This window comes from Lygodium microphyllum, chromosome 26 (assembly GCF_053477565.2).
Source record: "Lygodium microphyllum isolate KBCC chromosome 26, Lygodium_microphyllum_v1.1.10, whole genome shotgun sequence".
Taxonomy (NCBI): Eukaryota; Viridiplantae; Streptophyta; class Polypodiopsida; order Schizaeales; family Lygodiaceae; genus Lygodium; species Lygodium microphyllum.
The window spans coordinates 34600872-34627172 of NC_141160.1; the positions used below are offsets into that span (position 1 = coordinate 34600872).

The following is a 26301-nucleotide window of genomic DNA, read 5'->3' on the forward strand; positions in this document are numbered from 1 at the left end:
ATCTACTTCAGGGGTTCGCCTCAGGAATCGCAAAATTCTCATTGTAGTCTTTCAATGAAGAACTAGTTTGGGTTTACTCATGAATCCTACAAGCAAACCTACAAGAAAACACAAATCAATCCGAGTATGAAGAAGCTATATCAATGACTCAATCAACTACATGTAATATGTAGCATCCGTCGCTGGTGAGAAAAGCCTTCTAGTTCGGATCCATAGCGTGACATCCCTCCATCTCATAAGTAGTCAAATCTCCTACACATACTGTTGTTGGGAGATGAAAACCCCCCTCGGAGTTTGCCAAATCTCATGACCTAGAAAGAAGTGGAGAGGATCCATATTTGTTATCTCAAACATCTCATTTAGTGCCTCCTTTGTCTGCTTGACCTTTTGGGTATGGTCACTTGTCAAAATGAGATCATCCAAATAAAGTACGAACAATGCATGCCCTTTGGTTAAGGTGGAGATGTACAATTGGGGATTAATAGAAGAACGATGATACCCTAACTTCCCTTGGAGGAACAAGTCAAAATCTTTTTGTTCCAAAGCACGTGCAACATAGAAACATGAAAGGGGGAACGAGAACGGGGACGGGGACGGTGATGGGGACGCCAAACCTAGGGAACTGGGACGTGGGAATGGGAACGGATTTAAAAAATTAAAATTCATGAAAAAATTTAATATTTCACTCATAATCCATGTGGACTTTGGAGTGTTAAAACCAAGGTATATAATCCACAATGACAAATCATTTTAAGTTTTAACTTTAAGATATCATGCATCATTCTAAAACTACTAATTAGAAATTGAATTGCAACTTACAAGGCTCAAGAGGTAAGCTATTCAATTATAAAATGCATAATACATATGCCATAAATGATAAAACAATGAACAATGAACTAAACTATAAAGTCTAAACTGAAAGAATATGCCTATGGTCCCATTGCCAAAAAACTTAAGAGATTACAAATAGGAAGTCTAATCTTTGAAAGAACATGCTCATTGCCCCAAAAAAGACTACAAATATAAAGTCTAATCTCTAAACTGAAGCAAAATGTGACATGCCAAAATAGCCCAAAAGGCAATTGCAAGATTGCAAGTACAAATATAATATCGGCATGGCACAATAGCCCAAGTGTCGCACTGTCATTAATGATCATAATATCATATACAATGTACATGTGTCATGTATTACTAGACTCGTGATAAGTAAACTAAATCAAAGATCATCATCATGATCTGAGGCTGCTCTAGCTACTCCTGAAGTGCCATCCTCATCATCATGTGTACCATGAATTGCTGCATCTCCCTCAACATTAGCATGTGTCTTCTTTTCTTGCTGCATCTCCCACTTTGTGAATGGATCGGGCTTTGTTGTCATACTGTTACATAACATCCTCAAATTAACACTAATGAATATTAGATTTTTTGCCCTCTCCACACTAAGATGGTTCCTCTTCTTTGAAGCAATGGGAGCATATGTACTCCACAATTGCTCCAAACAAGGGGAGCTGACTGACTGACTCAAAATACGGATGGCTAGTTGCTGCAACTCAGGACCATCCTAATCATAGTCCTCCCACCACAAAGCTGTCCCAATCTCACAGTGATCCTCTTGTGCATCCCCACAACCAAAAGAACCCCGAAAGGTCCTATAACATGAAAGCTGATCTTTGATCTTTCGTCTAGTGTCATGATCAGGCACTAGACGAGACAATATAAGTCTCCATGCATCCATAATCTCAGTGTCATTCTCTTGACCCTTGCCCTGGAACTCAGGACCCACAACAAATGCAGTTGCATGCATGGGTGAGCTATAGGAGTTTCATCTTGTCACAACTAAATGGCGTATCTCCTCATACACCTCATCATTTAGTGCCAACTCTTGCAACTTTTCATTCAGTCTATCCATAGCCTTATATATCTTGCTAATGCTCTGGGCCAATGCTCTGTCACTTTTTGTAAATAAATCCCACAACATGCTCTGGGCCAATAAGCTCAATACCTATAACCCACTCTGTTGCAAGTACATCTGCTGACTTTCTTGTCCTCAATGCATCATGTGAAGATATGGAATGCATTTCCCGACGAGAATAAGCAACCATACCATGAATGCATGGCTTGCGTGTATCACTCCAACCATCAGCAATCAAGGAAACTCCATTTTTAGCCCACATGCTCTTTCTAGTCACTCCTGCTTGTTCAACAAGGCGCTTTTCCTTGTCGAGCAAAGTGGTACGTAAGGTCTTTGATGATGGAGGTACATATAAAGGGCCATACTCACCAATCTTCTTGCACATCAATTTAAAATACTCTCACCTGGCTGTATGAAATTTAATGTGGTCATGATTGAAAAACCGTGCCACTGATGTATCCACCTCTTCCTTCTTCTTGGGATCCCAAGTAGCATCAAGTGTTCTTTGTCTACGTGCAACATGTGGCGCTATTGATGCCATGGCCGGTGCAATGCCTGCAGTAGGTGTGGAGCTAGCAATTCCTGATACTGATCCTGCTCTAGACACATCTGATGGGAATGTTGTCACAAAAGTTGTAGGGTTAACTGCAACACGTCGTGGTCTAGATGCAAGATAAGCTTGTTGACTTGCTACACGGTCATGAAGCTCCCTTTGCTTCTCCAAGGTCACATTCGGACAAAACTGTACCTTTGAATTTGACTCATGTAGGAGATGAGCTCGGGCATGATTATGCATAAAATGGAACAAGTGGCAATTGGTATTCCATATTCTAATATTTAAGCAACTTTGAAAAATTAAAATCAATAAAAATTCGAAATACAAATGCTCGGCTCAATGGCTTACTTTGTTTGCTCTACTAGTTCGTTTGTATGGGCAAAGCTTGAAAGTCCATGGTTGAGATCCTCCACCACTCAATGAGCGGTCAACGTTTACTTCTTCCCACCATGACCAATCATCAGACCTTCTTCCTCGATCACTAGCCCGATGAGCGGGGCAGGAAGATGAAGCCATTTCAGATTGAAATTTGTAATAAAAATGGCTTGAGAGAAGTGAGAACTCGAGTCTCGAGAGAAGGGAGAAGGCTCAAGAGTCAAGAGTCAAGAGAGAAGGGAAAAAGAGAGAAGGGAGAAAGAAGAAGAGAAGAGGGAAAGAATGGAGAACTTGGAACTTGGAGAAGAAGGAAGACTCAAGAGAAGAGGAGAAGAAGGAAGAGAAGGGAGAAGGTCCAAGGAAGAAGGAAGAAGAGAAGGGAGAAGTGAAGAGAAGGAAGAAGAGAGGAAAGAAGAAAGAAGAGAAGGGAGAATGAAGAGGAAGAAGAAAGAAGAGAGGTTGGAGGCGGGAGGAGATGGGGGATTGGTGTCTGGCCACTGACGGGGGAACACGGAAGAGGTGCCATGTGGATTGGTCATTGGGAGCGGGAACATGCAGATGATCCGGCGAGAGCAACATGTAGGAGAAAAGAGATCGGAAACGTGCAGAGCCGCAGACGAACGGGTGGGAGCAGCGGCTGGCCGAACGTAAGTGGGTGCCATGTGGCGTTCCCTATCCCGTTTCAGACAGGGAACGTAGCTGGGAACGAAACGGGATAGGGAACGTTCCACTAATTTGCAACGCATCCCATGACAGCTTCTTGTCGTGGACGGCGATTTTGCGTGCGGGGGGGCTGCCCGACGGTTTCCTATTTCTATGACATCCAGGCTGTTTAAGGCTGTATAGCGCATTCTTCAGTCTGTACACTTTACCATTGGATGAGGAAAAGCTAGGAGGGTGCTCAACATAGATCAATGTCTTCAAATCTTCATTAAGGAATGTAGACTTCACGTAAAGTTGATAAACTAGACATCTTCTATGGTTGGCTAAGGCAAGAATGGTCCTAATGGTACCCATCCGAGTTGTAGGTGTGAAGGTATCAAGGAAATCCACTCTAGGCTGTAGCAGAAAACCGTTGACAACGAGCCGTGCCTTATCCTTAAATAGAGTACCATCACTATGATACTTGGTCTTAAAGACCCACTTTACTCCAATAACCTTCCTATTATGAGAGTGCACAATGGAAAGAGGAAAGTGAACACAGAGAAGAAAAGAGACAAAGAGAGAGAAGAAACAATGTGATTGTAATGGTTGAAGATACAAGGTTGTAATAGTCGATTTCAACACGTAACTCTATGCATTAGTGTGGGTGCTAGAGGGTAGTAGGGAGATGAGAGAACGAGGAGGGTTGGCTGATCACCAAGATAGCTAAAAGTGCCCAAAAAGAACCTCCGTCTAAAGTGCCTAAACATATAAAATGATAGACAAATACAATATTAGAGCTCCTAATGTCCTTGTCTGATTTAGATTGAGGCTCGCAAGCAAGAGATGACTACATGAGACCTACATGACCACTAACACCCCCCTCAAATCTTGGGTGTGGTGGAAGGCCAAGGAGACGTGGATCCAAGAGTGGCAAGAAGAGTCAATGCTGATGAAGTCCGTTGATTAAGGTTGCCGGCCAAGGAGCAAGACCCTGTCTCCATATAAAATTCTAATCAAACAGAAGGCCATGAAAGAGCAAGGGAAACGGAGAGGCCTTAAATGGATCACTCCTGAAAACTCCAGTCAGGATAGGTGAGCCTAGCCTCTAACCCAACTATGAGATGATAGTGAGGAATTATCAAAGGCGCTATAAGCTGCATAGAAAGAACAAGGACCATGGACCAAGCGACAATGGATGGTGGGTTGATGCTGAAGAAAAGAGTTTGCCAGAGAGAGAAAAGTCCCAAAGTAGACTAGAAACCTTGAAGAAACACCTCACGATCCTGGGAAGTCCCCTTTGAAACACATGTTAGAAGTGGGTGCAGTGATGGAAGCGTTGAAAACTATTGTAAAAGATTGCTGAACACAATAGGCAAAGGATAGAGAAACATTGCAAAAGGAAAGAACACTGCACAAAGAACTCGCAAGCTAAGAGATGCTTGGGAAATAGATTCCATATACCAAGATATGAGGTAGCACAGAACCAATGTGAGTCACTAGCTATGAAGGCATTGGAACCGTCTCCCTCTCTCCACTAGAACCTGTTAGACGATGAATGATGATTGTGGAGGAGTGCCTGTAATAAATAGGCAAAAATAATGCCATAAATGGCAACAGGTCAGCCAGCATAAAATGCCCAAAATAGACATCATAAAATGCCATTGCAATTACTACTTTGACACAACTCTTCAAGTTGAGGTGATTTTACTTTGAATTCTTTAGTAGGTTCTCAACATTGTGTGCTGACATCAACTCCTCCTGCATTGATATCCATGGTTTGAGAGAAGGTCTTTTCCCCACATTGTACACACAAGATTTTTGCATTGTCTTCTCATCTTCAACATCATCATTCCTTGTTGTATCCCCCTCTTGCATTGCATGCATAATTTCATACATCATGCATTGTTATAAGGATGGTTGGTCAAGTGAATAATTTCCCTATGAAGTCGCATCTTGCTTCATGAGTATGTGCTTTATGCTTTACTTCTTTGCATATTGGGCCCTTGGATATGATGTCGTACGAGAGTAAGCATTCTTCCAAGGTGAAAACTCATGCTTTGTGTGTAGTATGATTCCATTTCAGCTAATTCAGTAGAGCATTTATGAGCACATTGCTCATCCAAGATCCTGAGTAGGCACCCCACTACCTCTACTACCCCTTTACTTCTTCTACACCTTAACGCCAACATCCTTGATTGTCGTATGATTGGGTCTTACTTTTGTATGAACTATGGAGCCTGTTTTGCAAAAAAAGGAAGTTGAAAAAGAAAAAAAACCTAGTTCCATTCTTCTCCAAGGTCACATTTCGATAAAATTGTACCTGTCAAATTGGCTCATCTAGGAGATGAGCTCGGACCTGATTATGCATAAAACGGAACAAGTGGCAATTGGTATTCCATATTCTAATATTTAAGTGACTTTGAAAAATTAAAATCAATAAAAATTCGAAATACAAATGCTTGGCTCAATGGACGACCTTCTTTGCTTCACTAGTTCGCTTGTATGGGCTAAGCTTGCAAGTCCATGGTCGAGATCCTCCACCACTCAATGGGTGGTCAGCATTTACTTCTTCCCACCATGACCAATTATCGGACCTTCTTCCTTGACCACTAGCCCGACGAGCGGGGCAGGAAGATGACGCCATTTCAGGCTGAAAATTGAAATAAAAATGGCTCGAGAGAAGTGAGAACTCGAGTCTCGAGAGAAGGGAGAAGGCTCAAGAGTCAAGAGTCAAGAGAGAGGGGAAAAGGAGAGAAGGGAGAAGGAAGAAGAGAAGAGGAGAAGAATGGAGAACTTGGAACATGGAGAAGAAGGTAGACTCAAGAGAAGAGGAGAAGAAGGAAGAGAAGGGAGAAGGTCTAAGAAAGAACGAAGAAGAGAAGGAGAAGTGAAGAGAAGGGAGAAGGAAGAAGAAAGAAGAAAGAAGAGAGGTTGGAGACGGGAGGAGACAGGGGGACTGGTGCTGGCCACAGACGGGGGAATTGGGAACAGGTGCCGTGGCGTTCCCTGTCCCATTTCAGACAGGGAACTGTCTGAAACAGGGATTGTTCCACTGATTGGCAACGCATCCCCATGAGGGCGATTCCGTGTGCCAGGGGGCCATTCCGGCTGTTTCCTGTTTCTATGTTGGCCACATTGGACATCAGCACTTGGCTACTTTTTGTGGGCTGCAGCAGGTTGGCTCATTTTGGGCAGCAGTCTGCCATATTCAGCTTGCCCCGCCTATATATAGGCTGCTGCAGTTGTGCCACCTATTCATCCAGCTTTTGTCCTCATCACCTGCAGTCTTCATCATCTGCCTGTCGTGAGGGCAGCACTGAGCTGACTTGGGATTTGTGTGGGAGCTGCTTGTACTCAACTCATTATTTTATTCTTGATTCCGTCATCGTTCCTGTATTCTTCTTTTTTCTCTCGCTCAGACATACGCGCACGCAGAGAGACACACACACACACACTCTCTCTCTCTCTCTCTCTCTCTCCACGTTTATTGTTCTTGTAGTGCGCACTCAAGGGGGGTAGTGAGAGGTGATTGGATGTGTACATGGCAGCTGAGGTGTGGAGTGTCAAAGTGAATTGTGTTGGGACATCCTCCAGTTGTATGTATGTCCATGTCCTGCAAGGCAGAATACAAGTGGCTGGAGTAATCAAATGCAATGTGCGCGCGCACACACACACACACACACACTCTCTCTCTCTCTCCATGTTTATTGTTCTTGTAGTGCGCACTGAAGGGGGGTAGTGAGAGGTGATTGGATGTGTACATGGCAGCTGAGGTGTGGAATGTCAGAGGGAATTGTGTCGGGACATCCTCCAATTTTATGTATGTCCATGTCCTGCAAGGCAGAATACAAGTGGCTGGGTTAATTCAATGCAATCTCTGTAGTAATGTGTATGCACGTGTGTGGTGATGTGCTGTGTGCATGGATGGGTAAGCAGATCTGAATTTTTGATGCAAAATAGCTTTAGTTCACTTACAGAATTCACATTTCTGTAACGATCTAATTTATATAAGGCAACTGTATATCTTTAATTTCTAAAATATTGCTGGTGATGTTTGATAGCAAGCTCATGCAGCAGCTCGTGAAGATCTTATGGTTGAAGTGAGAGATTGCTGGTGTGATATGATTCCTAACGTTCTGATTGAGGAGTGGAAAATATGCAAAAAAGGTTGGGTAGTTTACCATATATGTATGATTAAAGCAGTTGCAAATTCCATGTGTTTTGTCCAGTGGTCTGAATAGGTCACTTTGTAACTTGCAGCATCAGAAACACCAGCTCTGAAAAAGGATACTTCTTTTGTCCTGTGGCCAAATCCTACGCGCAATCTTTCTGATGGTATATAGCTTTTGAAGGTGCATAAAGTTCTGTATACAATATTTTGATGTGGTTCTAAACCTGTATTGGTTGGTGATGCTACCCATTCAGGTGATACATCATCATCTTTTGTGGTGGAGAGGATGCAAGCAAATGTAAAGGTGCTTCAGCCATTTTTTAATTTGCTGTAACTATTAAGATTTACATTTCTGTAGCATACGTGTTCTGTATGTGAAGTCGAATGTGCATGGCACTATTGCCAGACTCTCAAGAATCGCAACTTTATCATTTTGATTAGGAAGGCTCACATTTGGCTCGTTCTTGTATGTTTTGTATCACAGGACTGTCATGTGCTAATGTGCTTGTTTTGACATGTTAGGTGTTTATAATTCTTCATCAACTCCGTCTATTAGTAGTGGAAGGGCTTGTACCAGACATCCCCCAATTGAGGCTGGCAAAGGATCTGGTTGAAAGGGTGAAAACAGGGAGGTCTGGTGTTCAGCTAGCCGTTGTGAAACGTGATGTTGAGATAGATTTGAGTAAGCAAAGAGGCTTTTGGAGTTTTTAAAGAAGAAGTCCGTTTTTCCTTGTTTGTTTTTTACACACACACACACACACAAATGAAATGGAATGTTTTAGAAATGTCTGCAGAAGGCCTAAATGACCTATGAGACCAAGAGTTACAATCATTTGTAGGGTGATACAATTGTTTGGAAGAAAACAGTAAATGTATATGAAAGGCAAATAAAAGGAAAGTCCTAGCTGATACAAGCATAAGTGATGAGGCCATGCATATGGAACAAGACTAATAATATCATGGAGATACATGGGGTGCAGCTTTAGTACAAGCAGTAATCTCGTATCCTGCTATGTTGTGTTGCCTATCCATGGGTTGGGATCTAGGATGTCTTGATTGGCCAACCTAGACAGCTTGATTGACCAAGGTGGTTGTGTTGGGGTCTCCTCACTACTCTTGTCAGACATGGATTGAGTTTGGGACTGCTTTGCAAAACCAAAACCAAAACCAAAATCCTGCTTGCTATCAAAGAAAGAGCTTATCATAAACCTGGATGTCAATCCCAGTTCTAGGATTTAAATCTACCAGATTGTGGTTGATGCATCGGGAATGTCCCCCTTTGTAACCTATGTACTTGTATACTTGTATAGATGAAGCTTGGCTACCCCATCTCACCACCCTCTCACACTCTCTCTTTGGCACCAGAGGGTTGTGAGGGATGACTGCATCACCTGGACTAGAAAGCAACTAAGGGGCAGTCAAGCCCTTCTCGTGATTTGAAGAAGTGGATCCCTTCTGTCCTGGTTCTTCTTTTTCTCATTCTTCTTCTGTGAGGCTGCTAACTCCTTGCAATCCTTCCGCAAGTGGCCCTTCTTACCACAATGATAACATTAAGCCTTCGACTTCTTCTTTCTATTACCCCTCTCTGAAGCTGTAAAGGCCTCAGTGGATCTACCATAATGAGATGAGAGCGTGTGCTGTAAATGCAAAGATGTCTCATGCTCAGGTAGCATCGGAGGACATGTGTAAAGCTCACAGGTGTAGAGGATGTCAGTGCCCTCAAAGCATTCGCCATTCCATCAAATTTCGAGGGGAGCTTGTAGAGCATTGTGCCCACTAGATGTGCCTCTAAAAGGGCAGACTGCATGTGTCAAAGCTGGTCATGTACGTGTGTAACACAGAGTAAAAATGATTGAATGGTATCCTTGGACTCAAACTTTAGCTGTTGAAGCTCTCCATAAAGGGTCATAGCATGTGTGGGGAAAGGTGCCTAGTACAACATTTGAAGCTTCGACCTTATTTTTGGTGATGTCCTACAGGAGGTAACTGTTGGTATAACTTCTTTAGAAATACACCAAAGTAGTGCAGAATACGCACGTGCATCGTCCAAATCCCATGTAAGCCCAAGTTCCGCATGGTTGTCCTCATCAAAATCTTTGGGAACAGAAAAGGGACGTTGAGACCAAGGAATAGCTCCACATACAATGTACCAAATCCGCTTTTGCACAGACCAAGCTTTGATCACAGCACTCTATATAAGATAGCTAGTTCCATTTAACTTATAATGTGTAGAAGTGCATGGAGGAGGCATCTGGAGAGAAGAAGAAGAGAAGATAGAGGATAGAGGGTATATGGAGAGGGAAAACAACCAAACCAACACGTAAGACTTCACAAAATGAGAGTTCACATGCAGTGTAATAAAAAAAGCTGATAAAAAACGAAAGCCAACTACTGCAAAATGAAGAAAAACAAGTCAAAAATTGCAAAAAACAGCAAAAATGATTTGTACAAACAATCACCCAGCCATAGTTAAGGGCAAAAAACCAAAAATGCAGGTTGGTGGAGCATTGAATGTAGCAAATTGACGATTGTAGGCTAAAATCCAAGCGAAGGCTGAAAACACAGGCTGCCAGTTTGAAAAACGCAAGCCTGATCAGCAGGGGGAAGAAAAACCTGTAATCAATAGAAAAATCGCAGCAAGAACCAAGATCTTGCAATTTGATTCAATGTTAGAAGTGGTGCAGCAATGGAAGCATAGACGAGTGCTGAAATAATCTGCTGAAGACAAGACAAAAGAACAAAAGAACAAAAGAACACTGCAAAGGAAGAGAACCCTAAACCCTCGAAAAGAAAAAGAAAAGAAATTTGTAAGTTGCCTTTGGATAGGTCCTCAGTGTATTGGAAATGTATTCCTAAGGAGAGTCTCTTTGAGGAGTTGTATCTCAAGGAGAGGGATCCCAAGACATCAATGATCAATATATTATAGGACTCTTGGCAGTGGCCCAACTTTGTTTATGTAAAGACAATAAAAGATCTTCTTTGGAGGTATGGATCTATATTTGCCAGTCTCAATCTCTAATTGATGTAAGGAGGTGTGCATTTGGCCAATAGCACATTTGATCCCATAAGAAAAGTGGGTGTCCATGGAGCTTCGATGATCAATAAAGCCCTCATTGATGGTATGGAGAAGTTGCTTTTGATAGAAAGCCATCTTCATCCCTAGCTCATGCCCTGGTGCCAACCATGTCTTGGTATCCAAATAAGTGAGGTCCATCCTAATAATTTTGCTAATCTTTGAATGGCTTGGAGTGAGAGATGGTGCATCAAGAGAATATTGAAAGGGGGATAAGTTTGTCCATGCTAAAGCCATGTAGGTAAAACTAGGTTGACATTTGTGCATTACTAACATGAAGTATCTTCCTCTCTGGCAAGTTGTCTAGAGGAGTTGAGCCAATCACACATATCTATGGTTGTTTTTGGGTAGATCCCATAGATTGTGTTTGAATGAAACTAATTTGTTGAGCTTCTCTCTACTACAATTGATGTAGCTCTTGGCTTAGCTCTGATGATCTCATGTGGGACAAAGGCCTTGCATCTAATTGACCTAGAGATCGTAGATAACAAGGGGCTCTCCATTGATCTCCATCCATCATATGTGCTACTTGATTGGCTGTGGTGATTAAGGTGAGCCCCTATACCTGCAATCCATAAAGTTATGTAGATGTGCCCAATGTATCAAATAGCCATAGCTTAGTGTAGTTTTGTTGGAGTTGTATTTGTGAACATATCCTCTCTAATCCACCTAGTATTGTGTGTCCATGTGTCAATCTAGTATTTGCTGCAAGTGGGACATGTGAATAGGGCTATTGTGTATGCATAAGAATCCATATATATTGTCTTCTTCTGCCCATTGGTAAACATAGGTGCTGATCTCCAGACCCATTGTGATGTGGTGCCAAACACCAAACCTTGGTTTTACCACGGTTCATTGAAAGCATCTTAAACTTTCACATCCCCGTGACACAAAGCCTTTGAATCTCAAGTAGCAACTAGTCCAAGCATCGCTAGTTTGGAGGTTCCATGATTAGTTTCAGGAGGATGTCTCCTTTGAATAGTGTGAGGTCTCTAGCATGAATTGTACTATAGGCCTTGCATTCATTCAGTCCGTCGGCCTCTTCTCTGCAACCTCTCCACTACCCTCACACCCCTTCATGAGGACATTGCGGTTTGTGGTTCGTGGCTGTCTTCATCGTTTTCCTTGTGCTATGACACCCTTGTTCCCTTGTATCACATTCACTCCATGATTCAGATCTTCATCATTCCATTCATTAGAGTTTCTTCTCTCTTCTCTTCCCTTCTTAGTGTTTACCGAGTTCACTGCGTGTTTCTCCCCGCAAACCCTATTGTCTCGCTGGTGCGTCGTCTTTTGACATGGTATCAGAGTTGGATCTACTCAAACAGTGGCAAAGAGCCTCCACTCTAGTGAAGGGAAAGACCGATAGTAGAATCGACATCCACTTCCCTTCTTCTTCCACTGCATCAACACCCTAAGTGGCGGTTGCTCCCATTTGCATTTGCTGTTTTCCAGCTTGTGTTTAGGGCTGCTGGTGTCACTTCCACCTCCCCTTTGCTGCGTTTACTGCTGGCAGCTCTTCTGCTGCACCTAGCAACATTCCAACACCTACCCCTTGCTGTGTTTGGCTTTCCCTGCCACCTTCAACACCTCCACTTGCCCTTTCATCTTGCGTTTCAGCCAGGTGATAGTCGGCAGCAATCTTCCACCCTCTGTCCACTAGTTTGCCTTGCGTTTTGGCTTTGCCCACCCTTGGCCGCAGTTGGGGGCTCCTCCCTGACTGCTGGTGGTGATATTCTAGCTCCTCCTTGCACTTGGTGGCTCTTCCTCCCTGACAGCTGGTGGCACTTTATGCACTTGGCGGCTGACCTCAATACTGCTAGTAGCACCCTCATATTGTTGGCAGCACCCTCTTGTAGTTGACAGCTCACTATCAGTCCTTCCACTGCTCTCATACCCCTTTTGACACACATTTTGCAAGGCACATTGGTACCCATGGCTTCTTCCCCCAACAGATGACCGGTCTACTGGGTATTCCTATTGCGGCAAGAACGGTCATTCCACCTATGACTTTCGACATCGACCTTTGCTCCCCACCCGTCTGGAGTATATGCGTCTTTCACCAGGCACTGCTTGTGCCACCTCTCCTTTTTGGGCCACAAAGATTGTTGTGCATCGGCTATCGAAGTATTATGCTTAAGGCAATAAGTTGCAACCAACGTGCACTAAGTCCTTTCGAGCACACGGAGGCTCTAAGACCTTACGAGGCGATAAACTCCCCTGGAGACCACCCCATTGTTCGGAGGTTTTCCCCGCCCACTTTTTGGGTACATTGGCTTCCACGATCCACATCTCCTCCATAGTCCTCTCTCCTGAGAGCCCGCGATTGTTTCCTAGCCTTGGCTCATCCCGAGTCTCCTTCTTCCCCACTCTCTTCCACCGAGGTTTAAGAGGCCACTTTTAGGTGCTTTCTGGCTTCTTTTTCTTAGCCCCATATACCTTCTTCGGCACGATCGGCGGCACTTTTTTCGTCATTAGATGCTTCGCACTCCATGAGTCGTTGGATTTCTTGTCTCTCTCAGATTGGAGTTCAGAGGGGGATTTTCTTATTTCGCACTCAGAGAGGGCTTCTAGTTCTTCTTCGGCTTTAGAGGGGGCTCCTACTTCTACATCTTTCAATTCAGAGAGGGATCCTATGTGCCATGAAGTTCTTCACACACCACCAACTTTCACTTTCGAGGAGTGGCTCTCCTTTGAGCAATTATTTACTCTACTCATACCCAAGATCTAGAGGATCTACCTTGATCGGGGCCCTTGGATCTTTAGTAGCGACTTGGTGGCTAGGCCTTCGTATTCCTTCCAGCATGGAGTCATCGAGCTAGTGGCTTCTCTCTCAAGGTTGAGTTTCGGGTTCTACAGCTTATCCAATCTCCTGACTATCTTTAAAGGTCTTCGTTCAAGTCGTATTCTCATTTTCCAAGGTGGATCTTCTTTGTCCCTTGGTCAGCATGGAGCCTACTCCCGAGATTGAGTACGGGCATATCCTTATGGTTCTCGGCACCACACAAAGTCCAACATTCCTCCTATGCATTGCATTATTTCATCATCTTTGTACTAGGGCGCTTGGGCAAGTAAACAATTTCCCTACGAGGGACACTGTCCAAGTGACACTTGTTGCTTGAGCATTCTTCAGCATGTAGCATTTCATCTCCACCTCAGCCTTCTCTTGTTTCTCTTTTTGGGCTTGAGAGGGAGTGTTGAGAAACCCTTCACTTGTAGTTTTTCCTTTTGCGTTTAGGGTTTCGCGTTTTGTGTTTAGGGTTTCGCAGTGGATAGCCCCAAAAAGGGGCTAGGCTCTCACAGTGGGGCACCACCCTAGACGGCCAGCGCCCTCCCGCCGAGCGCCGCCCTAGACAATCTTTTGCCTATTTATAGGTTGCCTCTGTCACTCATTCTATACGGTTGATTCATTCAATTCGTCATCTCTTCTCTCGAGCCTCTCCATTACCCTCATACCCCTTCAGGAGGACATTGTAGCTCGTGGATCGTGGCTGTCTTCATCATCTTCCTTGTGCTACGGCACCCTTGTTCCCTTGTATCTGATTTACTCCATGATTTAGATTTTCATCATTCCAGTCATTAGAGTTTCTTATCTCTTCTCCTCTCTTCTCTTCTTAGTGTTTGTTGAGTTCACTTTGTGTTCCTCCCTGCAAACCCTATTGTCTCGTTAGTACGTCGTCTTTTGATAGTGGTTTGTCATGAGAACGTGGCATTTCAATGGTTTGCTTAACATTCGATTAAAAGTTAATAAAATGTGCAAATTTGACTTGCATATGTAAGGTGCAAGTTAATTATTTTGCAATGTGGGATCTAAGATATGAAGGTATCAGTTGGTGCCAAAGGTAAAAGTTGTATTAAGTTATGGGTAACAAGTACTAGGTGGTACTCGGTGTTGGAACTTGAACTAAAACATTTAATTTTTCATTAGTGTTAGTGGTGATGACACTAGGGAATTGGTAGTAATTAATTAATGAATGACAGTTCTACACTATTGGGTGCTCAAGATCACTTGGGTGATAAATTGACCTAGCCAATTTAAGTGTTGGCTAGTTAGATTGTTTTTTTGAGCCATAAATAATTTTTAGATTAATTATTTGAACCACCTTAATAAGCGTGCAAAAGATTGAAAGCCTACAAGCTTGAATTTCTATTGCTGAAACTGAGGCAACTTTAGGAGGTTCAAGTGGCCATTTAGCCAGCAAACATTTGGGGTTGAATTTGTCACCCAAGGAGCACAATTGAAGGCAAATCCCCAAGCAAATTAAGGGGTAAATTGGTTTTAAGGCTTACTGGTCATTTATGACAGCAAGACACAATTGGAGAGTGAAGGAGATTCAAGGAATCTCATTGTATTCTATCCAGATTGCAATTCAAGATAAAGAAATACTGCGAGGAGTGCCAGTTTTGGGGCCAACCGACTGTCCATTGTCTGAGATTAAGTGGTAACATTTACATTTTTAGTTTATGTGAATTTTATGCTTGCTATAATTGTTGATTAATCGAGTCATTACCACCCTCTCTGAGAAGGAAGGCTGGTTTCACATTCTCTAAAGTATCATGTAAAGAACAAACTCCTTGTAGCATGCAATAGCTACAAGTGCATGCATAACCAAGTTACCTTGTGTATGGTGAGTGGCTGCTCTAGTTCTATTGAGAAGTGGAATGGATTGTTTGCTGTCTTGTAATGTATCCAATAGACATCTAGGACTGTTTTAGATTTCTGAATAGCAACCCTCTCATTGGCCACTTCATCATCAGCAATGCCTTGATCAACGGGCTGAAAATTAGGTTGCTGTTCAGCATGTGTTTAGTTGCTGAAATTGACCAAAATCGGGTGCACTTTGCTCATGGAGGATTTGGTACAAGTGATACTCTTAACTTTTTGCACTCTAGCCAATGAAAATGCATTTGACAACCTTGTCTTGCAATTTATATCTTCGTGGTTGTGGCATCAAAGCATATGCCAAACAACCAAAGATATGAATGTGTGATATGATTGCTTATTGGCCATTCCAAGCCTCATAAGGCATACGTTCAACCAATGCTTTAGTGAGGCTGCGATCAAGCCAATACGTGGGGGGGCAACTGATTGTGTGAAAGCATATAATGTGCTATCTCCATCAAAGTGTGATTCTTTTTTCCAGCCACATCCATAGTTGTTCTTGTAAGTGGTATGAACAGGTCTATATGGTACAATCCATACGGTACTGTACGATACAAATCTGTATGTTTTTGTATGCAAAAACTTCTGCTTTTTTCCCCCGTGTTTGGGCATGTTACTGCATCTAGTCAATGTATTCTTCAAGGCGTTTTTTGGCTCTTTTTTTTTTCTTGGTGGCACTTTGGAGTCCTTGGGTGCTACATGGGGTTGACATTCCACACCCTAGCCCCCTTGGATTCCATGCTCACTTTTGATTGTTGGACTTGGGCCTTGGATGCTCTTCTTCCACCTTGGATCTCTCTCTTCTTTCACTCTCTTCTCTTTCCTATAAAAGTTACTCCTCCCCTCCATTCTCTCACTTCAAATTAACAAGCATTCTCAAGCCTCTCCCTCTTGAAGCAAGCTATCTATCTATCAAGCCTATCTCACCCCTTCTCTCTCTAACTTTCAAGCCTTTCCTAACCCCTCTTGAACCTTCAAGCCTCTAACTCTTCCTCTCCTTCACAAGGCTCAAGCCTTTCACACATACACACACACACACACACTCTTTCTCTGTGTGTGTGTGTGTGTGTGTGTGTGTGTGTGTGTGCGTGCTCTCCCCCCCTCTTTCCACATGGGTTCCGAAGTTTCAACTTTCAAGCTTGAAGCCTTGGCCCTCCATGGACATTGTGATTCGTGAGAAGCATGAGGCCTTCAATTTGCACGCCATCCATGTGAAGTGGGAAACAAAGATGTTAAACTCCCACCATTGGACGTGCAAGTATTACGAGAAGCGCTACACAAGTGGTGCAACCCAGCTTCTCCAACATCTTTCAAAGATAGACGGGCAAGTTGCTCCATACAAGGAAATTTCTCAAATCATTACGAAGAAGATTCTCGCCAAGATGAAAGGGGGATTCATTAGAGGAGGTGTGTGACCTTAACGTTACATTAAATATCACTTATCACTTTTAATGTCACATTAATGTCACAAGGTGATAGTGGTGTATTGGTACCAATACCTATGACTACTAATGAGGAAGCATCGAATGTGGGCGTATCTTTAATCGATGTAGGTGAGGCCTCTACTGTTGGTGGTATTGGCTTCAAATTCGCATTCGGTTTCGGCAAAAGATAAAGAGTAGAGGCTTATGCAGAATTGCTCTCAAGCTTGGGTCATGTGTATTTTGGATCGGTTTTTTTTTATAGAGAAAGGCAACGTGTAACCATCCTTTCTTCTCGAATTGGGTGGTAAATAACATGATTACGTACTAATTATAACAAACATGAAATTCACATAAACTGAAAATGCACACTTTACCACTTTAATAATTAGACATTGGACACCTAGTTGACTCTAAAATTGACAGTCCTTGCGTTATTTCTTTGTCTTATATTACAAATGAAAGGAGTACAACTGTGATTGACTAATCTTCTCTGCTAATCCAAGTGCCTCTTGCTATCAAAACTAACTAGCAAGTCTCAGAACCAAATTGCCCCTTGGTTTGCTTGGGGAATGGCCTTTACCCTACTTCTTGAAAAACATATTTAGCTCCAAATTTGATATTGACTGGCTGGCTTTTTGAATCTCCCTAAAATTCCTCAATTTTATTGGTTGGAATGCAAGTCCTAAGCCCTCAATTCTGAGCATGCATTTGAGGTGATTGTCAAAACCCTAATTTTTGCTGTAAATTAGGGTTTACAGTAGAGATTGACTGAAATATCTTCCTTCGATGGCTTGAACTATTGGAAAATGTTGAGATAACTTGAGAGATGGTTGGGGGATAAGAGGGAATGCTATAGAGAGAGAAATTTTAGAGTTTCATTGCAAGAAATGTTGAAAAACTACTGTTGTCTTGCTCAAACAACTATGGAAGTTGTCACCTACAATTTAAGACCATCAAAAAGACTGCGGCCCTCTCGTGTATGCTGTCATTTGCACTAGAAAGGATCTTGGGCTGTTGTCACTTGGTCTTGGAGGGCTTCAAACTATTGTTATATGTTGTAGGATTGATCCCTTGTAGCTGCAAATCACATTAGCAACATCTCCTTGCTCTCTAACCCCTCCTTCTTTTTCATAATGGCTGGGATAGATATCCACTAGCTCCTAAAATCGTTTTTTCCACTTGCACGGGCAAGTTTTGCCAAGTGACAACCTTCTAATTTCGTTTTTAAGCATTTTCAGCTTATTAAATTAAATTTTCAAAATATTACTTTTGCAAATTAATTTAATAATTACTCTAGTGGTCAACAAATTAATTTCTCCAACAACCAATAATTGAATTTGCTAGGCCAATTTGTCTTCCAAGTATCCCTAGGTAGTTATTGAATCTTAGATTGGCATTAAGTAATTAAATGATGCCTAGTCTCTAATGTCATCATTGACATTAGTGGCTAATAAGTTGGTGCAAGTCCAAATTTGACATTGGGTACCACCTACTATGTGTTAGACATAACTTGTTACAACTTTTGCCTTTGGCACCCACTCCATTCTCAAGGTCCCTGGCTTGTTACCATAAAATAACTACCATGTGTATCACACGTGCTGAATAACCTTGTAAATTTGATTAATATCTTAAACAAATGTTATCAGCAAGATTAAAGCATCTCAAAACTTCATGTCCTTGTGACACGACGACTTGCGGACATTAAAATTGCACACGCAGTGATTAAGTGCAATCTTGCATTCAATGTCCTAAAGCAAAAGTAATAGAATAAGATGGTAAACACCATTGCTAATGTGGGCCCATGTGAAGGATCGACCAGTGTCACATATAATGATATGAGGACGAAAAAGATTGATGAGGAAAAGAGGATAGGTAGAGTCTTTAATCCTATTTTGGCTGTATGGACAAAATATAGTTGATTCATTCTCACCAATGGATTGAGTGATTGTAAAAAATGGTACATCATCAATATACTAGTCTCATGTCTACTCGGTACTTACTTTTCGCAGGCCGTAGACATCAGCAAGAGGGGGGGGGGGGGAATGACAAGTGCATTTAGCAATCGCCTTATTTGACAAGCTATTATTGAGGTATATTTAGTCTTTTTTTTTTCATAATTTTGAGTTTTATAATATAAATTATAATGCAATGATCATGATTCCTAAACTCTCTTTCTCTTAATTCTCGAATATTTCGAGGTTCAATTCTCTCTCTCTCTCTCTATAAGTAATGTAATTTGTGGTTGTAGGTAGGTCCCTCAAATGTGGTGCAAGTTGTTACCGACAATGTATCAAATTATTGACACATGGGCCGTATGCTTCAGGCCGAGTTTTCGACGATTGTGTGGACTCATGTGTAAATCATTGTTTGGACTTGGTCATGGAGGACATCGGAAAGCTCAACTGGGTAACGAATGAGGTCCACAAAGCTTCATAAGTTGTTACCTTCTTCACGATAAAGGTGAAGTTGCATTCGATGTATCGCAAGCTGCATCAATGTCATCTTTTTCAACTTGGTTTGCTTACATGCGGTTGTGGCTTAAGTGTCTTTATGAGGTGCGGTAGATAGGTATCCACTCTATGAAATGAGTGGGATGAGCATGAGAGAGGAGGCCAAAGCCATGCAACGCTTGTGTCTGAATGAGTAGTTTTGGTAGGAATTTTGTGCCATTGTCATCGTTGTGACTCCTTTTTATAGACTGTTGCGTATGAATGATTGTGAGGGGTCCACCATGGGCCTTCTCGACTATATCTTTAGAACGGCATCGATGGAGGTGCGAGCTTGATTGGTGATCACAAAGATACAACGTGCACATGTTCTAGAGATAGCAGAGAGATGGACATGTATGCATACGTCTATCCATGGTTTTGCAGCATTGGTATGTTTGACCTACAAGTTACTAGCAGTCATGGACAATAGAGAGCTCCATGTGGACTAGCTTGCATATTTGACTTATGTGGGTCCCCATGGATGACCACAATGCAGTGCTGGAGGAGCTAGGATGCTATGTAGATCAGAGAGAGCGTGTCGCACTTGCTTCTTCCACTTGTTGGAGGAGATAGTCACTTGTGAAGTCTCTATTTTAGTGGCAAAAATTTGGATATGGGCTGGAGATCCTTTAGTGCCTAGCCATGACAGTCATTGCATAGGATTGCTCTTCGGGTGCATGTGAGAGAAATTGGAGTGTCTATTCTTTGATTCATAGGAAGATTTGCAATTAGTCTAGCACACAATAGTTAGAGCGTCGAGTCTATTGCCACACTAACTTACCCATGATGAGGGCTATGATGAGCATGGGTAAGTAGATAAACACTTAACCACAAAAGTTAAAATAGTTGTTTTAATTTAGTATTTATAATCTTATGTGCATTGTGTAGGTGAATGTTGATAGCTCAAGAGGTGGATGAGGAGAAGGAGATGGTCTTTGTGGAGCTCTATAGAGAGCTTATAGTAGCAGATACTCATAATACTCATAGTCAATGTACTCGTAATACTCATAGTCAATGTACTCGTGGATGAGGAGGTTGGGTAGGTGGCACTAGGGGCATGGTCATTTGACACCCTTCTCATCTCATGCCTCATGATGACATCCGTCCCCTTGCCTACATAGCCGGCGCCTAAGGAGCCATCATTTGATGATGTTGGTAACCTCATCAGTGAGGATGTATATGAGAGTGCCTCATTATTTGATGCCAAGGAGTCATATTCGGACTCTCTTAATGAGCAATTAGATGGTTGTGATGATGATGATAATGATGCCTCATTATAGGTCTCTTTCTTTCTTGTATCTACGATCATTGTATCCACTATGGCCATGTACGTTCTAGACTCTAGTTGTATTGCATGTTGCGTGCAATGCATGCAACCATGAGGGCCACCCTCATGTATTCATCTTATTTTGTAATGACATGGCTATTTTCACTTTAAACATGTGTTTTATCACTTAATGATTTATAGTTTTTAGAAAATTAATAAAATTTTTATGTACTAATATTGTATCGTACCTTACAAGATCATAAGCTACCATTTAATATTGTAATTTATCGTATCGTACCATATTCTACCTTTTGTACCTAACAACTATGGGCACACCATTTTGTTGGGGTATGTAATGTGTAGTACATTGATGTGTAATGTCCCTTTTAGCCAAAAAGGAGTTCATCCCTTGATTTGTATGGAGTGTAGTCAGCTTGCATCCATTGCCATTTTCAGCCAAGGCCAAGAAGGTTTTAAAGTACGTAAACACTTTTTATTTGTGTCTCAAAGCATATGCCCAACAATAATGGGTCATGCCATCAATGAAGGTAACAAAGTAGAAGTATCCTTTGATGGATTTGGTACGCATGGATCCTCAATCCTCATTATGCACAAGAAGTAATTTTGGATCAACATGCATAGATCCATATTTGGGAAATGAAGCACGGTGCATTTTGCCAAATACACAATTCTCACATACGTTATGAGTTAGGTGCTTTCAATGGAGGGAGATCAAGCATCATATTTTTGTTTGAATAACAATTAAGTCTATAAGTTTTAATTCGTTAATCATTATTTTTAATTCAAATATATTCTCAATTGGTTTTAAATTTTCTGAATACATACAACTATTCCTATATGTTTAGTTAGATTATTAATGGACTTTATGTTTTGTCCAATTTGGCTTAGATTACAAGTGAAGCAAATTACCATAAATCAATGTCGTCCATAATGGTGACATCAACCTATAATGCATCCTTTGATACTCTCCTCTCATATAGATCAAGTTGATAGATGCCATTGTATAATGTGCTAGTGATAACAAGGGCATCCCCATAACTAGAGTCATAGACTCTGCATCGATCTAAGTGGAACTTAACCACAAAACCAACACATGTAAGGATTGAGACTAAAAACAAGTTTTTCTTTATGCTAGGCACATAAAAACCCTTTCAAGCGTGAGAGTTTTTACATCTACTGCAATAATGCGAATTTGTTCATTGCCTTGGATTGTGTACGAAGCATTATTTAGATATACAAATGATCTCTCTTTTTATATATTTACACATACAAATGATCCCCCTTTTTGTACATTTGTAGATGATGCAAACAAGTCATGAAAGGATTTTATTTGCTTGGAGGCACCAATGTCAAAATACCATGTAATGTTGCTTTTAGCCACTGATAAGTCATGTGTATGAAAAGAAGCATCATACAAACAATGCACCAAAAAAGCATAAGACTAACTAATGTTCAAACTTGTAAGTGTTGTTGCATCTGTTGCACTTGCTGAATCTTCAGTATTAGTTATGTCTGATTGCTTCCTTTTTTTACTTGCAATTCCTTTTTAATATTCTTCAAGAATATGCCTATTTTTTCTTGCAGTAATTGCATCTCTTTTTCTTAGCACCCTCATCCTTGGTGCTTGAAGAATTCATGGAAGAAACTGATTTACTTTTACTCTTGGAGTTCGATGGTTGCCATGAATTACCTTGGTTCCTATGGTTGGTTGCAACTACCTGCCTTTTTATACTTATGTTAAAGCGATTCACTTGTGATTGCTCTTCTTGAGGCTCGCAGTAACAATGGCACCAATAAGTCACATGTGTATGGATCAACATTTGCTTTTGTAAGTAAACGAAGTGTAGTGGCGAAACTTTGATAAGTGTCAAGCAGGCTAGCCAAGATTGTACAAACAAGAGAGGCATCAAGAATTAGCTCATTGATATTTGCAAGCTATTGCGTTATGCCCTTGACACGTGCAATGTGGGCATCCACTGAATCACCCTTTGTCATGTGCTCCATCTCAAGCTGTTTGTGCAAATAGGCTACATGAGCCTCATTACACACTTGATACAATGAAGCAAGCTTATCTCAAGCATCCTTGACCATTGTGCTTGATTGAATATGTGAAATAACCTATCTATTGCAAAAGAGTGCAATCAAAGCATGTGCTTGGGCATCTCGGCCATCCCATTTCAACTAATCAGTAGTGGGAGATGTAGCAGGCGCTAGAGCATAAGAGCCATTGGTGATAGTGGATGAACTAGTTGAACCTGTAGCATTTTGTGTAGTGGGGCCTATAGGCCTAACGTCTGAACAAGATATATAACCTCAGTGCTTAAGAGGAGTATCTTTTGAACAATATGTCTAATAGCAATTTTTATGGGACCAACAACTTCGAAAGGGATGCAAAACGCCAATGCAGTTGGCAACTGCACTTGGTGAGCTCTCCTCTTTTGTTGCAACCTCTAATCGAGGCAGAGAAGGAAACCTATTGCCCCTCTCTTGTTGCCTCTCTCAAAGCTCATTTGATGGTTCCTCTTCCCTCTCTTAGCCTTTGGATGTTGGAATAACCCTTGGCTAATCCTGAAATAAATCTCGTCTTGTTTGCATGGGATGTTTTGACAAGTGGTAGTCTATTCTGCCACTTGGTAGCTACTACAGAAGGAAGCTCATCATGGCAAACAAACACTTTCATAAATTGATTTGCTCTTTCACCCCATATTGCTACAGTGATGCACCATTGCAATATTTGTCTCCTTGATGGACCTCTAATACCAACTAGATGTGTAATATGGACTACTTTGCATCTTGTGGTAGGGTTGTGCATTGGCATAGAAATTGCAAGAAGAAGGTATGGTTCTTCTTAGCATAGATATTGTGAGATATATGGTTCATGATCTTTTCTCTCTCTACTCTCCTGATAAATAGCAAGTTAATTGTAAAGCAATTTTCAGCTTTAATAATTAATTTTTAGAATTTAATTTTTGAAAATTAATTACCCAACTTTTTGACCTAGTCCAAGAATTGGTTGGTATCCATTCACATTAATTGTGCTAACCTCCGCTAGACATTCGGTTGTTCCAAACATTAATTGGTCTAGGACTAGCATTAATTAAATAATAGATGTCTAGTCTCAATGCCACCACATTACATTTATTGGCCCAATTGATGGCCTAGACCCAAACCGACACTAGGCAACCACAAGTGCATGTTTGCTTGCATCACTTTGTACAACCTTCGTCAATGTCACCCATTGATCAATTTGGACACTAAGGTTTTCACAATAACTTATAGTCACTTAATTGGCTTTGCACTTCACATGTGCACAATGTAATAATGCCAAAGGTAAGCATTAAAAACACATATCATCCTTAGAGGATCCTCCCAAATTAGGGTCGACACTCTCTAGGACGACACATTGTTAATGAGACTTCAGGTAATTAACAAATTTTGGGGCTGTAATGAAGCACCTAAATCAAGAATCCAGGTGTGCATGTCATCATCAGAATTTGCAATCAACTAAAAGAAGAAGCAAAGAGTACATCACTACCACTATCACTTTCGTGATTGACTACATTGACTTGCTCTATTTTCACATTGCTCTTCTTTGCATGTTGGCTGTCCTTTTTCTCATCTTTGTTATCATCGGTGTTTCTACCTTTGCCCTTTTCTTTCTTCTGCTTAAAGCAATCTCTCTTGAAGTGTCTTTTTTTGCCACAATGATGGCACTCCACATTTTTCCATGAGACTTGTTGTGTCCTTTGTTGTCAGAATTGTACATTGCTAGAATCTGCCTCTAATATGGAGTGCATTGGAAGACTTTAGAATCTGTCTCTAGTATAGAGTGCTTTGGAAGACTTGTTTGCTGAAATATTTTGCCTATTGAGCTCTTCCATGAGTAAAGAGCTCTCCACATCTGAATATAACAGCATAGCATTTGAGTTACTCATTGCCATCCTAAAAGTGTCCCAACTTTCAGGCAAGAAGCATAACAAAAATGTTGCCTTAAACTCCTCATCAATGTGAAATTCCAAGGCAATCAGCTGGCTGAAAATAGAGTTAAACTCATTCAACCGTATAGACGTGGCTGTACCTTTCTTCATACGAGGGTCCATCAAAATTTTCAACCAATAAACCTTGCTAGCTACACTTTTCTGAGCAAATACTCCTCAAGTCTTTGCCACATATCATAGGTAAATTTTAGTTTCTCAATGTTGAAAAGCAAAGTGTCTAACACTGAAAGATCTATGCTAGAGCGTGCAAGCTCATCTAAATCATCCCACTCCTTTTGATGCATGGTTGCCGGTTTTACTCTTGTTTTGATGGGCTTCACCTATTCCTTCTGTACCAAGACATTATAGCACTGCTTCTGCAATATAGCAAAGTTGTGTGCACCTTCAAGCTTCTTACTATGCAAAATATTCTTGCTATCACTGCTGCCAGCCATGATTTACAGCTCAAAGGTGACTCAAAGGTCAACAAATGTGAGCCCAGATGTCACACAAATAACCAAGGTACAAAGCAAGTACCAACCAGCAATGAAAATTCAAGTAATTGCAGAAATTTCAGATCTGCAATTTAATTTTCAGAGGTATAAAATGTGTGTTACAGCACACCACAAGCAATTGAAGCCATATCACGGTCTAATACATCAGTTACATGAGAAAGCCCCAAATTCTAGCTCCAATTTTTGCTCCAAATGCATCCACAGGCACCAATTAGACTCTCACGGTCAAAAGCCCCAAAATTTCTCTGCTCAAACTGCTCAAATGACATCAAACGTAACTCCTGAAAGGATTGCACAAGCCAATTTTGCCAAAATTTCACAAATTTTGCAAAAGCCTCAAATTTGTCTAGGGTCTTATGTGCTCATTTTACATAGAAACTGCATTGCAAGTACATACCAAGACCAAATTTGACACAACTTTTGCAAATTTTGTAAAAGCCCCAAATTGTACGGGGTCCAATATATCAAAATTCCAAGAATTGCACGTGTCCCATTGCAGTTTCTGCACATGCATGAAAAGCCCCAATTTTTTGAGACTCGAGAGCGTTCAAGAATGCACAAATTTTACTCTAACGAGTAAAATGTCCTGAATACATCAAAATCCCTGAATTCCAGGGTTAAAAGTGTGCCCAATCTCTAAGATTTGTTGAACTGTGCTTGTGCGCAGGTGAAGACCTACAAATTTTAAACAAAGGATAAACCTTTGATAGAAAGTAAATTATTTCCTTTTTATTTAAAAAAAGGTGTGATAGGCGATGGCTGATTGCCCATCGAATCTTGCACCTGCGTTGACTTGCCTTGCGACAACCTGTCCCACACTGGCCTTGCCATCGAGGGCTTGTCTACCATCCACTGACCTGTCCCCCCTATTGAGGGCCTGTTGGCTACCGCACGCTTGCCCAAGACTGATGGCCTGCAACTTGCAACCTTGAGCCCTGATACCAATTTTTTGTTGTGTTGACAAGCAATGAAGGTTCAATGTTAGGGAATGGGGATTGTAGAGAGAGAGTGAGCAGCATCAATAGAGAGTGATGCACGATGTGTGGGTACGAAAGATGTACCACTCTTTACATTTTTGATAGTTATATGAAAAGGTCTAAAGTACAAGTATAAGGGTGTGCTCACATCCAAGCGCATATAAAAGGCACAGTGGCCTTTTATTCCCAACAATGAAGAAACTTTGTTGTTTGCTAGTATGGGTGGCATAATGCAG

At 41.4% G+C, this 26301-nt stretch overlaps 1 protein-coding gene across 6 annotated transcripts in view; it reads left to right on the forward strand.

Annotated features, from left to right (window-relative positions):
• The window catches only part of LOC148013130 (CLEC16A-like protein), a 69651-nt gene that overhangs the window by 20681 nt on the left and 22669 nt on the right, over positions 1-26301 (forward strand). For 4 of the 6 annotated variants that reach the window (XM_087668556.1, XM_087668555.1, XM_087668552.1 and 1 more), the window contains exons 17-20: positions 7550-7655; positions 7749-7823; positions 7914-7963; positions 8182-8341. In XM_087668556.1, the coding sequence (XP_087524682.1) occupies positions 7550-7655; positions 7749-7823; positions 7914-7963; positions 8182-8341 (391 nt within the window). Of the gene's footprint in view, positions 1-7549; positions 7656-7748; positions 7824-7913; positions 7964-8181; positions 8342-21895; positions 21958-26301 lie in introns of all 6 variants that reach the window. The other 2 variants (XM_087668557.1, XM_087668554.1) reach the window with 2 other exon arrangements.